Source organism: Aplysia californica, unplaced genomic scaffold (assembly GCF_000002075.1).
Source record: "Aplysia californica isolate F4 #8 unplaced genomic scaffold, AplCal3.0 scaffold00104, whole genome shotgun sequence".
NCBI classification, from domain to species: domain Eukaryota; kingdom Metazoa; phylum Mollusca; class Gastropoda; order Aplysiida; family Aplysiidae; genus Aplysia; species Aplysia californica.
The window spans coordinates 257,592-273,472 of NW_004797374.1; the positions used below are offsets into that span (position 1 = coordinate 257,592).

The following is a 15,881-nucleotide window of genomic DNA, read 5'->3' on the forward strand; positions in this document are numbered from 1 at the left end:
GCTTACTTACTTACTTACTTACTTACTTACTTACTTACTTACTTACTTACTTACTTACTTACTTACTTACTTACTTACTTACTTACTTACTTACTGACTTACTTACATATTTACTTATTTGCTTGCTTACTTACTTACTTACTTACTTACTTACTTATTTACTTACAAGCACCATAAATGTATGCTATCTCATCTTACGATATATTGCTTTCTTTCAATTATATATTCTGTATAAAAAATAAACGCACTATTTCTTTAGGTGATGGTTAGCGTCCTTTTGGGCAGCATGCATTTGGGGAAAGCGTTGGACAATATACAGCATGTGGCAAGTGCACGCGGAGCTGCTGCCAAGGTGTATGAAGTCATTGACAGGGTAAGCAATCTGGGTAAACTTCAACCCGCTTCTACAAGGAGTCAAGATCCAAAAAACAAAAAAACAGTACAACCTTTTTACTAAATATCTTGCACAAAATTTGTACAAGAATATGGTAATTTGGAACAGATATAATCCATTCCAAATTAATTTGTTTGACAGGAAATTCACAAAGAATAAACTTATTTTGAAAACAGAAGTAGCTTTTATAAAAATAAAACACATATAATGCAAAATGCACCAATTTGGGAGATCTTGTAAGGAAAGCCATAAAATGATTGGGTTTTTTTTTCTTTTTATTTCATTCTATTTTATTAATCTGATCTTTCCATCATTGCAACCTTTAAACAATATTTCTTTTCTCCTCATTGTCATCCAGTGCCAGATCTGCGACAGACATCGGCAATCATGGTTTTCCATTCATTCCTTTGCTCGGATGCTCTAAAAAAAGCCATGTTTCCCTGATCTTTCCCTGTTACCCATTTGTTCAGGTTCCCTAAGTATGCTGTTCTGGGCCTACTCCTGCCTCGCTTGTCCTCAATTTCGCCAGTGAGAGCTAGTTGTTCAATACCCTTATGTCTATTCAGGTGTCTCAAAAACTGCATTTTTCGTTTCCTGATTGTTTTTAAGATTGAACATCCCACGTAGGCTTTATCAAGCACTACCTCATTTGTTTTCTTTTCTTTCCACGGTACTCTTAGCAGTCTCCTAAGAAACCACATTGCTGTTGCTTATGTTTTATTTTCACTGTCTTTAGTGATTGTCCAGCATTCGCAGCCATATAGAAGGGTTGACCAAACATAGCATTTCAGGGCTTTCATTTTGGTGTTCATAGAGATGTTTCTGTTTTTCAGGATTGGGGTTATTTTATTGAAACTAGAGTTAGCCATTGTAGTTCTCCTTTTTATTTCTGTGGAACATTTGGCATCAGATGTTATCATATATCCTAGATATTTAAACTGTTGGACCTGTTTGATCATTTCACATTTGCTAAAGAGATTACAACTAGGATTTGCTGCTTTTTTGGATATTACCATGCATTCTGTTTTCTTTACATTCAACAATAATCCTTTACGTTCACTTTCTGTTGCAACAGTATCTAGAAGCAATAGAGGATCCTTTTCGATGTCTGCTATAAAAACTGTGTCATCTGCATACCTGATGTTATTAATATTTTCTCCATTTACTTTGAGGCCTGGGCATTCTTCTATGTTTCTAAGGATTGTTTCACGGTACATGTTAAAGAGGTCTGGTGACATCACACATCCTTGCCTCACTCCTCGCCTAATTGTCATATATTCACTGTATTCTTCATTAATTCGAACAGCAGCGTTTTGGTTCCAGTACAAATTTCTGATAATTCTTAGATCTTTTCCATCTATGTCTAGCTTTTCCAGTGTTTTAAATAGCTTATCATGTCTAATTTTATCGAACTCCTTTGTATAATCTATGAAGCATAAATACAGATCTTTCTGTTCTTCAATACATCTTTCCAGTAACATTGTTAAATAGCATTTCTGGTGCCCTTGTCAGGAACAAAGTCCAATTGCGTTTTAGATATCTCTGGTCTTACACTTTTTCTCAATCTTCCCATTATAACTCGCAGCAATATTTTTTTAAATGACTCATAAGGCTAATTGTTCTATGCATACCACATTCATTGGCACCTGGTGTTTTAGGTAAAGCTATAAAAACTGACTTCATCATATCTTCAGGGATCTCACCGCTGTCATAAATAGCATCTTCTACAAAGTTTAAAAAAAAATTTTTTTAGATTCTGTAATTCCGAGAACCAAAGGTCTGTATTATGTCCTCCTTTGGACATAACACATTTGAACGTGTCTTTCGTAATGTCCAGTGGTGGCCAAACGCAAGGATCCGCTCAACCATGAATACTTAAAGCCACACACACAGTACAACTTACAGTATGGAGCTGTTTCTAGAGACAATAGAGGGGAGGGGGTGAGTTTGCCCGAGTAGACAGCATTTGTGGAGTTGATATAACCTGCAAGGTGAATATGTTCACACTTTTCAAACGATTGAGAAATCATGAACATATTGCTATCCTCTGATAGCTTCGGGAACGGGAAAATGGTACAGTCGTAGATGAAGATATGCCTTGAGAATGCGGACCATTGAGATGCAGGAAAGTCATTGCTACAGCCATAGTCTACTGACAGACGCTTTATGAGATTCATCTACTGAATTCTGCACCCTGGTTACTTTTAAAGGGATGTAACCGGTGTGTGTTTGACCTGAATTGGTCGTTGTGGTAGGCCTAATGCAAACTCGTACGTGTTTCTACAAAAAATGGGGACATAGCTGAAAATGGGCTGTTTTTTACGCGCTATGTAGAGCAAAACTATTCGGTGGATTTATCTAAAATAACATCAGACAAATTCCTTTTGACTTCCAAATGTTGTGTACAAATTTGGAACGCAAAACGTCGTTGTGGAGGAATATATTGACAGTTTGTTGTACAGTTTTGTTTGTGGTTGTTGGTTGTTGTTTTGTTTTATCGCCCTGTATGTGACAGCGTGGGGACTTGGGCGCTCATTGCAATAATGAAATCAACAAAAGTGACATTTTCTACCCTCTGGGAAATTTTTACCGATTCTCTATTAATTTTGGTGGTGAGGTGAGGGGGAGGGAGGGCGGCTCTACGACTTCAATTACCATTTCAAATCTCATAATACGTTCATAAAAAGTCTCCATGAATATAAATTGGGATTTTCAAAGGACATTGAAGCTTTGAAAGTATCTAAACTTTTCTCTCTAATTTTGACTCTGACACCAGGCGATCCACAGCTACTTAAATCACAGATCTCTCGACTACTGTTCGAGAAAGATGGTATTTTTTCATCAAAAGGAAGAAACATAAACAAGCTTTAAGATAATACCAAAACTCCTCACGCCCTACAATTGACAATCGCCGGACTCCACCGTGTCGTGACACATATCCATTCACAAACCCTCTTTCCGGCTTGGCGTCACGGCTACCTCCATGTTGGCTCCATAGAGAGTGGAAAGGAACGTAGTAGGTCTAGTGAGCTCTGACTGGAGGCATCAACTAGACGTTTACCGAAACTTGCGCTATGTAAGGTCATTCTCCTCGAATTACAAAAACTACCCTACATGTTTTGTATTCGGGGTTCGAATGTTTGCAGAGTTCAAAATGTCCCCACTCCTTCCAAGAATAGTTTTATTTTAATATACAATCTTTAACGGGGTCATATTGTGCCTCGATTCTATTACAATCTCTTCTACGCCTTTAGAAGTGGGAACAAGCTTTTCATAAACACTGTGACGTCAATACAGTAGGTTTGATATTCACATTGTGAAATTCTGTCAGTGTGAAGTCTCTAAGGAAAATTCATGCGTTATCTGCCTGTTAGTCACTAATAATAGCCCAAAAGTGAAATTTAAAAAAAAAACCCATTAAAAACTATTTAGATGGCAACTGAAGGCAATTAAAGCAATTTAAAGAAGTGATACAATAAGTTTGATCAGCAAAAAATGTATAGTGTTAAGATAACACTCAGCATTCATGGTCCGTGCTCAAATCCGTGATCTTAATTTTTTAAAATAGTTTTAGTTATAGCGTTGTAAGAGCAATGTGGAAAAAATCCAGAAAAGTAAACATTTACCATTTTCTTTCCTTTCATAGGTATCAGAAATAGACAGCAGCTCACCCACAGGGGAGAAACCCGCAACTTTAGCCGGCAGAATACGATTCAAAAACGTTCACTTCTCGTATCCTGCGAGGCCCGACGTTACGGTGAGTAAAGAATCGAAATTGAGATGCAACGCAAGAATTAGAAATGAAAAAATTCGAGATGAACCCCAGGTTCATCTTTCCCATTTACAACACGAAAGGGTTTCCATACTGCTAGGCAAAATAAATAGACAAAGGAGAAATCGAGAGAAATGGAACACAGAAAGAGATAAACAGGGTGAGAGAAAGATAGAAAGAAGTAGATCGATAGACAAATAGACAGAGAAAGGAAGAGAAAGAGAGAGAGAGAGAGAGAGAGAGAGAGAGAGAGAGAGAGAGAGAGAGAGAGAGAGAGAGAGAGAGAGAGAGTCGAGGGAGGGAGAAAGAGAGGCAGACAGACAGACAGACAGACAGATAGACAGACAGACAGACAGACAGATTGACGGTGTTAAATAGGAACTCATGTACTGATTTTGATTTATTGATTCGGTCTTCTTCAGGTGCTGGACGGACTGACCATAGAAGCCAAGCCTGGTCAAACAGTAGCGTTGATCGGCTCGAGTGGTTGTGGGAAAAGCACGTGTGTGCAGCTGCTGCTCCGCTTCTACGACCCGCTGCGTGGACAGGTGAAGTGAATAGCACGTATTAACTGTCCAGTTTTGCAAGATTTGTAGCGTTGAGACGGCTATTTCCGTCAACGTTTATAGCTCAATGTACCGATTCTGCTCGCGGCGAACCCATTTGGATTACTTGAAGACGATCGTGATGAACGTCTCTCCAAATCACCCTCCGAGCTATTTTCCTTATGGAAACTACGTGATTTAAGTAACTGCTATTTAATCCATAAAGTCAGTAAAAATGTAATCAAAATGTTCAACAGTCACCCGTTTCTAGAAAAACAAATGAAAACACAATAAGAGTCCAGGAAGGTGATGTGAATTTCTGACTGTTCCCAGGTCTTCCTCGACGATCACGATCTAAAAGACCTGAACGTGAATTGGCTACGTCGACACATCGGTATCGTCAGCCAGGAACCAGTACTCTTTGACAAGAGCATCGGAGAGAACATTCGCTATGGCATGGAAAACGCTACAATGGAAGATGTTATACGCGCGTCCAAGGAAGCCAACGCTTTCTCCTTTATCAATGCACTTCCGCAGGTAACAAGGTTGTTCCAAGATTTTATTTTCTAGGAAGAATGAAAATGGACTTATTTCAGATAAACTCAATCACTGGCTCGTAATAGTAAAGAGACGGAGAATTAATCCTAAGTTTGGAGTAAGTTAGATAAAGACACATTATGTCAGATCTGCAATAATCCAATGGCTAGGATGGAGCAAATAATGAGCCATCATACACAAATCAGAAGGTGGATTTAGGTTCCTGAAAAAGAAAATACAGTTTAATATGAATAGCAAAGTGTCTTTTTAAAGTGTCCCCAAATAGTATATCTGTTTGTCTTTAAGTGTTGTCGAATGAGTAGAATGCGAGTCCTCAATTGGTGAATGTTCTGTCAGACTCGGAAATAACATGGGCTTGAGTATAGTAGTCCTTGGCTTGAATATAATTTGACTCTTTCCTCAATCTAACCGCGCAAGACATTTGTTATATTCACTGACTTTTGTCAAACGTGCAGTTTCTTCATTAAATTTTCCTTTCGAATAAAGTGGCTATTAGGACTCCAGTCCGAATAGCCTCCGGTGGCTTTTCGGACTCAAACTCCAATGCGCGTGCGCGTGCGCATTCACCGGATGTGTCAGAAGCGAAGTAGTCAGACTTACTCTGCCAAAGACAAATGGTTTCATTAAATTCAGCAATGGCGATCGATTTTCGTCTTTCGTCGAATTCAACCAAAGCCTGAAAGAGTTTGAGAAATAGGACGAGCTGTGGCAGGGGCTGAAGATGGAGAGGTAGCGGCTTCATTGGAAGGGGATACAAAGGGTGAAAGAGAAGCTACAGGAGAGGAGGAAGGAGGACGGACAGAAGTGGGGGAAGGAGAATGACAGAGGAGGAGGAAAGAAGGAAGACAGAAGGAGCGGGAGAAACACAGAAGTTGTTATGGGGGACGCAGGGAGGGCAAAAGGAGCAGGAGAAACATTATGAGCTGTTGGGGGGGGGGGGGCACAAGGCGGGCAGATGAGAGGGAAACCAGACCGGCAGAATTGGAGTCGGTGGATTAAGGTGATTTTGAAGAAGGTGGAACTCGTAGAAGAAGAGTTCAGAAGAAATTCCGTTTTGCCGATATCAGTTTGACCCAGACAAATTTTCAGACAAACAAAAACAAACTTTCACTAAACGAAACAGGAAATGAAAATGACAAACGCCGACTGACTTGCTAAATAACAAGAAAAGAAAAAGAACCTGATTCTGGCATGTTGTCTTGTGGATTCTGCTCGTGCCCCGTTTAAGATATCCGATTTGAAGACCCCAGAAAAGATACATTCGTTATGTGTATTTGTAAAGATGTTGATAGTAGAAGATCTTTTTGATGAGGAGGCATGGGAGGCACTGTAAGAGCGCATTTCTACCGGGAAGGAGAAAGATCTGCCTGAGTTTTGTGATTGCAAGGAAATGGATGATGGTCAAATGCGAAAGCTGTTTAAGCTGGTACCATTACCATTTCGTTGGATTGCGCTCTACTACTCAGCCACCCAAGAGGTTTTGTGAAGCTTGTTGAAACTGATGTTCCTCAAATCGATTCCAGCATGACGTACTGATTTTCCAAATTAACTCTTCTGCTGTCATTTTAATATTGTTTTAGATTTAATTTGCATTTTATTTGTCGCCAAGTAATGACAATTTTACTGACTTTACCAAAGTTTTAAGTTGATACCACTGCTTCAGACTATAGAAGGATTGTTGCTTGTCTAACACTATCAGAATATGTACTGTTTTGTTCTGATCTGATTCTATTTGAACATCATGTAAAGTATGCTGTTGTTAGGGAAGCTTTTCCTTTAAACCTCTTTCACTTTGAATGACTGACTTTTGTTCCCTTTCGAAGGGTTTTAACTTTTCTCTTCTTAATTCCTAACTGGACTTCCAATTTATCAATGACTTTGTCTTTCTCGTCAAATAAAGCGGGCTTAGATTTCGTATTGATAGGTATAATCCTCCTTTGGTCTGAAACTTTTATTTTCAATTCTTGCCGTTTTCCTATTTGCTTTTGTTGTGTAGTATTTCAGATTTGGCAACTGTTTTTCCCTTTTGACGTCACTAATACTTTTTAAAAGTTTGAATAGAAAATTTAGGCCAGATCGTAGAAACCAAGGAAGGCCAAGGTCGAATTGCCTGTCCGCCTCACATCCGGTACACCCGGTGATTGCTCATTGGCGTTTAAGTCAGAATAGTCTCAGGAGGTTATTCAGACCCGAGTCCAAATAGCAGCGGCCTCCCCGAAACCTATTTATATATGACCGTTTGAATTGTAAAATTTTCAGAAATTTGATACGATGGTGGGCGAGCGGGGAGCTCAACTGAGTGGTGGTCAAAAACAACGTATAGCCATCGCCCGGGCGCTTGTCAGCAATCCCAAGATCCTTCTGTTGGACGAGGCAACATCAGCCCTTGATTTGGAGAGCGAATCCATTGTACAGGAAGCTCTTGATAAGGTCAGTGGTGGCTGGTTTGGGCAAATGAGAGGCCCGATCACAGAATTCTACACTTATAGAACGGGAACTGTACCACGTGACCTGTGAGGAATTGAAGACCGAAAACAATGGCGTTTTGAGGGCACGATTTATCGTTTTTGGAAGTAACCCTATAGCTTTTAAAGCAAGAGCGGCTTTTACAAACGAGTGAAAAGTGGAACATTTACTGTCCAGTTTGTAATTTTGAGTTACAGAATTCACTGTGCAACCTAGAGATTGGAATTAAGGTTTTAAATTGTTGTGTTTTTGGGTGCAACAACAGAAAAAGCAGACATAGAGAGTTTATAAATATAAGATCTACAGAACTGTGAAAAAATTCGTAACACGGATGGGATTGTTCACAGCACTTCTAGCTTCCCACACACATTTTGCATACGCATATATGGCCTACGTAATTTTTTAGTAGCAAAACTTGTTTCAAGAAATTTGTTTTACACTGAACATATTTTTTCACTAGATCTAGATCTAATTAATGTTCTCAAAACAAGCGTTCAATAATTAGCTTTATGTCGCCAGCAGAAGTAGAAAAAAGGGGGGACTTGCTTTTAAAAGAGATTTAGCTCCAACTATAAACTTTTAAAAAATCTGTAGAAACCATTGACTGGGATTTTTTTTTTTATATTGGGCTAGTATTTATTAAAGAATTTTCTTTACAGAAATTTCTAGAATAATATAGAACCTATAGATGTGTACAAATGTTTGAAAAAAATACTCATCGGTTAATACGAATTGATATAGATCTAAGTCATTGTGTAAAAGTAGGAGAATCTAGATCTAGGTATTCGATAGTTCAGTAGCCTAGATATTTGATAATAAGTTGCACATCAAATTTTTGACCGCATGCTACAGTAGTAGAGATAGCGTATTATTTTCATCCGAAACATTCATTTCCGCATCCATACACCTTTTTTGGGTCTTTATAAGCACATGTAGTCCTACTTTAATTAATGTGTTACTTTCATAATTGTTTTTGAAAGCATTTTCAATTCCTTTCACTTTCAATTCCCACGCGCGGGCACATATAATTATGATTATAATTTAAGATTCCAAATCTGACGAATGTACTATTAAATAGTGTATAATGCTGAGTTAGCCAATGCATTGCAATGCGCGCTATTATCAATTATTGAATTGTAACAAGACTTCAATTTGATCCGTAACAAGAGACCACTTATTTTTTTATATGTGTTCATGAATGTGTGTTTGTTTACTGTGTGCCGGGATTAAAAATTAAAGATTAAAGATTCCAGATCTGACGAATGTATTTATAAAATAGCGTAAGAGTGCTGGGTTAGCCGATGCCTTGCGATACACGCTTTTATCAATTAATTGAATTGTAATAGGACTTCGATTAGATCCGTAACAAGACACCACTTATTTTTTCTTATACGTGTTCAAAAATGTGTGTTTGTTTACTGTGTGCGGGCATTAAAGATTCCAGGTCTGACGAATGTATTTATTAAATAGCATAGGAAAATAGGGCATGGGTGGCCTACGCATTGCGATACGCACTTTTATCAATTAATCGAATTGAAACAGGACTTTAATTTGATCCGTAACAAGAGACCACTTATTTTTTCTTATTCGTGTTAAAAAATATGTGTTTGTTTACTGTGTGCGGGGATTACAGGGGGACAAGCCCATCCCCTCGACATGTGATCCAGGGTATGGAGATACATTTTTCTCAAAATGCACACAGTTTTGAAATCCTTGACCAGTGATCACTCACCATGGAACTCTTTCTGTTGTGACTGTAGACATAAGTTTCTTCATTATCACATCTGAATGAGCCTATCATTCATGCATTAGAAATCACACTCCCAACACACAGAAAATGACTTTGAACATATATTCTCGAAACATATGCCAGTTCCACTCTTGTTTACTTTGTTTTGCATTATTGGCTTTTATGTGTTAACCAATATTTTGAGGCCTTTTCTGCATTTGTGTGTTTTTGGCAGCATGTACAATAGGCCTATGTATCTTATGTGCAACCGACACATTCTCCAATCTCTTGTATTTGTTAGACTCGCACATGCTTTAAACAAAGCATGTTGTTGTACACACTACTGATGCAAACACAGAGATGAATTCTTAAAGTGAGAAATAATACATTCCCTCAATATAAGCTCAATTTATTTATCTCTTTCTAGTAAATTGGAGAAAAGGCTTATATTGTTCTTCTTTGCTTGCTTTGGATGGCCTTAAGTTTAATGACAATATTGTTGTAGTGAGCATGTTACTGTCAGCGTCCCCTTTATCGTAGATCTAGTACTAATCAAGACTATATCTAGATATTTTGCCAACAGAATTAATGTTCATAATTAGTGTTATTATCAAGTGTATTGTGATTGTGAAGATCTTTAGTAGATCTAGAGATCTAGATCTGTCTAGATCTAGATCTAGATCCCATCCCATCATTAAAAAAACAACAAACCAACGATACAAATACAAAAACATAGTAACATTGCCCATTATGACATATTGTTGTCAATAAAAATGTACTAGACTATTTCACTATATTTCCTCTTCGAAGAAAGTTTTAAAATACTGATGTAAGGTGTCTTCCTAGCCCTACCACTAGCATCAGCGTGCATAGCAACGCGAAGCCTCGCTGTGCGGCGCAGCCAAAGGTGCCCTCAACAGGCCGCCATGTTTTAGTTTCAATTCCTCACAGCGAATCAGCGATCGCAAAGAGGGAGTTCCGCTTCTACAAGTGTAGAATTCTGTGGGCCCGATTTATCATCGATGTTTCTTCTTCTCTTTCAGTCCTCATGATCATGACCTCATTGGATACGAATAAATGTTTTAATATTAACAGTGCGAACATATCACCTCATTTTTTTCACTACTGTTAAACTATCGCTTAATGTTTTATCATCCCCAATTTAACCTTTAAAAATCAATGTTCTTTAAAAAAAAAAAATCTCAGATCGTTAGACGCCATTAAATAATTTTCAAAAATGTTTCGCCAACTTCAACAACAACAACAACAACAACAACAACAACAACAACAACAACAACAACAACAACAACAACAACAACAACAACAACGTGATACAAAGCTCCCGTGCTTAAACGGCACCAATATTGATTCTTTCTCTCCATCCCTTTCCCAACCCTCTCTCTCTCTCTCTCTCTGTCTCTCTGGCCCCCTTTCTCTCTATCACTCTCTCCCCACTCTCACTCCACACTCTCTCTCTTTCTCTCTCTCCCTCTCTCTCTCTCTCTCTCTCTCTCTCTCTCTCTCTCTCTCTCTCTCTCTCTCTCTCTCTCTCCAATGAAATCTTGAGTATAGACAGTCCCAGAGAAACGAACACACACACCCAATTACACATGGATGATGCATTAGAGGCACTTGTTACTGATCAACATAAATAGATATATTGAAAGAGTACATTGATATCAATATGTCCCGTGGATCGTGTTAGTACGTACCTTGAACAACATCCACATTCCCAGGCTCGAAAAGGAAGAACAACTCTCGTCATTGCGCATCGCCTGTCCACTGTGAGGACTGCTGACGTCATCATTGGCTTGAATAAAGGAAAAAGTGTTGAGATGGGGACCCACGAGGAACTGATGGAAAAACAAGGAATCTACTATGACTTGGTGACGAGCCAGGTATCAAGGAGTGAACGAATACTCTTAATTTGGCTTTAAGCCTGTTGACTTGGTACCAAGAAAAGGGCATCTGTGGTGTAGCGGTTAGGCGCTTCGTCGTTTATGCAAAAGACATGAGTATGATTCCCATGTGGGGGGATTCCTATAAATCGAGTATCTCCATCTGTCTGCGGAGACGTTGTCTACTCTCATAGCCTGGGTTGGCCCTCACACGTAGGATCAAAGCTCCCCGCTTCCTAAATGATTTAATGGAAATGTAGAACACATATGATTATAATAGCATAAAAATGACACTCTTACTCATAACTCTTGGTGCGCAAGAACAAATAGCATGATTACATAGCTTCACTGCCTTTTGATAGCTCACCGTATTCATCCTCACAAAGATGTGTTGTTTCATAGTCATCTTAGATAGTTCTTTGCCTTGGGGGTTGTAAATTTGAACTCCATGATCATTATTGCTTTTTGTATTTTCACCCTGTTGATCAATTTATGCGTTTATGAATAATATTATTTTTGCATGAGGACCCGATTTCAAATGGAAAAACAAAAAGGAAAACAGAGAAAACACGAAAGACGTACACATAATATGTCAACCACGACAATTCATGAATTTAATTGTCTTCCAATTGAGCAACTTGTCGTCTGTGTCAACCTGACCGTCTAAATGGCTGTTTGAATGTCCTGCAGACTTAGGCTACTGGCCACCTTGCTAGTTGTTTGTGTGCATGTCCCTGTCTGTCTGATCTGACCCTTGACAGATAAATTTTGGTAATCAGGAAGTAACGTACAAAACACAATCCTCAGAAACTGCAGGGGGAAAAAATAACATATCTAACCCTAAATTAATGTAATTTTCATCTATGCATTAAACACAATTACTCAATAAGTAGCATATCGACAGCACAATGAGTATAGACGGAAAGACAGGGAAATAACAAAGGTAAAGACACAAAACGACAAGAAGAGAGACACATTTTCGGACAGAAACGACAAATCATGAATCAATGTGTGCACAATGACTACCGTACTGCCAGAGTAAATGTTATTCAATCTCTTTTCCGTGCATTCCCTTTTCAGACGGACCTGCCTGATGAAAATGGTAAGCTATGACTTCGTCAAGTTTTTACACTCATAATTGCAGCTGTGAAAGTCACGCTGGCGGAAATTCTCTCTTTATTTTGAGGTGCATGTAATCGGCGTTGAAAACTTACATTGTGAAGGTAAAGATGATTAGGGTGGACAAAAGACAGGGAAAAAGAGGAAACTAATTTTAAAATTATGACCACTACGAGTACAACGGAAAATGTATATACATCTATAACTTTCTGCTATTTCTTACCTAATTATAGAGCACAATCAATCTTTTGTCCTCATCAAGCTGTCAGTGCCCCAAAATTTATGAAAAATTCCACTAAAATCTGATGATCACCCTCTTGCTTAAGAGAACAATTTCATATCAGGTAAGCAAAAAACGGACGTGGATGTTTTCCTTGTCCTATTCATATTATATATGCAGTGTTTGCTTACTATTGCCATAATTAGTTATAATTTTTTTTAAGTTTGCTAAACCAAACGTACTTCTCTTGATTAAACTCCAAAGAAAAAAGTGGCCTTGCTTTCACAAAAGGGGTTTTCCATCATCAGAACAAAGTTTGGATGACCTGAAGAAGAAGGAAAACAAAGTCAAACAGAAAGCAGATTCAAGTGCTGTCGCCAAAGATTCTACCAAAGAAACGGATGAATATGAGGTATATACACAAAGGAATCTCCTAAATGGGGCGGGAGAGAGAGAGAGAGAGAGAGAGAGAGAGAGAGAGAGAGAGAGAGAGAGAGAAAGAGAGAGAAAGAGAGAGAGGGAGGAGGTGAGGAGTGAAGTTAACTTCTCGAAATAGTATCTGCTCATCGTAACATGAAACCACGAAGGCAATATATCGTAGACAGTCAGTTTGCATCATATAGTTAGTATTGTGGTATGTGACAAAAGTGATACGTGTTACACTGCACTGATAGCTATATTTTTTACGCTGCACATTGTAAAATGACAATGAAGATTTCCCATTGTGAAATAGATGCAGGTATGATTATCATTTTATATGCCGTAAATGTCTTTTATATTACAACGGCCTAAAACGTTAGGCATCACAGTACGCAAGTTTGACAAGTTGCAATCAACTTGCTAGGATTATATTCCACTTTATTGATTCCTGTTGGGAAATTTGAGTAAAAATGACATACATATGTAACCATATATAAATACTCAGATATAAGCATACTTGATATACTTGATAACATGAATGATACCAAAGTTATCAAATACACGATATTAGCACAAATATTTTAGAAACTCGCCTGTGCTGGTCGCCACGGAGCGCCAGGTTTTTTAGCTGGGATTATTATGTCTTGCTCAAGGCTAAGGACAGCCCCCCCCCCCCCCCCCCCCATTTCCAAGTCGCCACCCATCTAAACGCTGTGCCATTGACCTAGGCCTATGTTTGACATTTTTGTCCCCCACTAACCATTCAGCAACAGAAATCAAATGGACGATGACACTGCTGCCAGTGAGCACATAGTATAAAGACTGACACACGTGTACTGTCATGTTGTACTATCTACAGTCTCTATAGTCGCCACTAATTGTCGACAGTTTTGCATTCGTTGCTTACTGGACATTTATCTGCTGAACAGTCTCTCTCTAACCTTTCTTCACCTCATCTCTCTCCTCTACTCTAGCTCATGGCTGTGGACAGCGTGTTACCATTGCGGTCACTAGGACATTCTTACCTAAATCTGTTGCCTAGCCTTTCCCTGCTCTGTTCCAATAACAGCATACAAAAACTGTCTCGCCTGTATCGATCCTATCGCAATCTCATTCTTTTACACTGGTCAGTCTAATAAACATTTAGCACCTTCTCATTTCCTCTGAAGGCAAATTTTTATTTTACTCCAGTTACACCGTAACAACAATACTTTTTCCTTCACTGACATCGTTATCGTTACCATCAAATACATAACGTGCGTTGGTTTAATAAAATGGCGAGTGATTTGCCCATTCACATTAACGCGCTCTGGCAATCAAGCAGGCATGTTGCCCAAATAACCCTCTACGACAGCTGACCACAAACATTAACACAGCTGTTCAGACAGGGTCAAGTAGAGGTGAAAATGATTTCATTCATGGCAATTAAGAACGCATTGCTTCCAATAATTGAGTCTAAATGAAAATAATACACCATAGTCTTTCTCCAATAGCAGTACAGTTGTACAATTGACATGCAGCTTTCAGTAACATAAAGGTTACATAATATAATCGACATAACTTTGTTCTCGTTTTGATATTATGCTAAAGTGTGAGTGTCCATCAGTATGTCGGGGGAGGGGGGAGGTTCCCTGTAAGTTTATACTTTTAATAGTCCACAACTTTGTCTGACTATTCTGTAACTGTACTTTATCAACTAACGCATAATTGATTCTCTTGGCAGGACGATGAAGATTTGCCGGATGCCCCATTTACTCGTCTCTTCAAGATGAATATCAATGAACTTCACTACATCATAATTGGGTGTTTATCTAGTGGTATAATTGGTGGGATACAGCCTGCCTTCGGTCTTATCTTCGCTGAGATGGTCGAAGTAAGTTACTTGTTGTACTGACAGAGACTTTATAGATGCGTAAAAGACCTTACCGTTCGATGAAAACAGAGAAAACAGGAAATACGATCAGTTTCCTGACTGTATCTCAAGCGAAATGAATAGTTGCATCAAGAAATACTGCCGTTCTACAAACAACATAATATCAGGACTAGCAGATAAAGTAGCAACAAAATAGCATTGTATGGTTTATAGTCAGTGCTATGGTTATAGTGGTAGACCATGAATTATCTTTTTGTTAATTTTTAAACTGTTAAAACTTGTATGGTGAAAATGAATTGAACTGTCAGTATTGTTGGGGAACGACAGTCATTCACTTATCCATTTTTAAGAAAATAAGAATACCTACATTTATAAAGGGATGATAAATTTGTATAATTGTTAGTTTAAAGGTATAAAAGAGTGATACTGAAACCAGTGGCGATGGGTGGACCAATATTTGGATGGGTCTTAGGTTGCTTCCAGTTCTTTACCACCAAATAGCAAGCAATGGGAACTAAACAGTGATGATTTTTCTATACTCACGGTGAGCCACGGCAGTTTGAGAACCATTCAAACGAGAAGTGTTGCCTTTGTTTTCCATCTCTTTGTTCTTAGTTAAATTCTTGTTGATGGTGGGGACGAAGCCGATTCACTTCCAAATTTTCTCTAATTAGTTTTCGTGTGATGAAAAAGTTGCCTTACAAGTAGTTCGACCTGATTTATAACTGTTAAATCTCAGCGGCACAAACACAAACCCAGTGTATCTTGGAGTACAACTTGACAGCAAGCTCAACCTGAAACAACACACTAACAACCTTAGGAAGAGGGCTATGAAGAGACTTAATCTCATCAAACGACTTGCCAGCACCAACTGGGGATCAGACAAG

The 15,881-nt window shown here is 38.6% G+C and overlaps 1 protein-coding gene across 1 annotated transcript in view; it reads left to right on the plus strand.

Annotated features, from left to right (window-relative positions):
* Nucleotides 1-15,881, plus strand: part of LOC101852540 (ATP-dependent translocase ABCB1) — a 38,340-nt gene that overhangs the window by 4,995 nt on the left and 17,464 nt on the right. Inside the window, exons 5-13 of the mRNA XM_005095422.3 lie at nt 260-373; nt 4,041-4,151; nt 4,589-4,714; nt 5,045-5,248; nt 7,529-7,699; nt 11,201-11,362; nt 12,443-12,464; nt 13,010-13,113; nt 14,845-14,994. Coding sequence (XP_005095479.1) covers nt 260-373; nt 4,041-4,151; nt 4,589-4,714; nt 5,045-5,248; nt 7,529-7,699; nt 11,201-11,362; nt 12,443-12,464; nt 13,010-13,113; nt 14,845-14,994 — 1,164 coding nt within the window. The remainder of the gene's footprint in view (nt 1-259; nt 374-4,040; nt 4,152-4,588; nt 4,715-5,044; nt 5,249-7,528; nt 7,700-11,200; nt 11,363-12,442; nt 12,465-13,009; nt 13,114-14,844; nt 14,995-15,881) is intronic.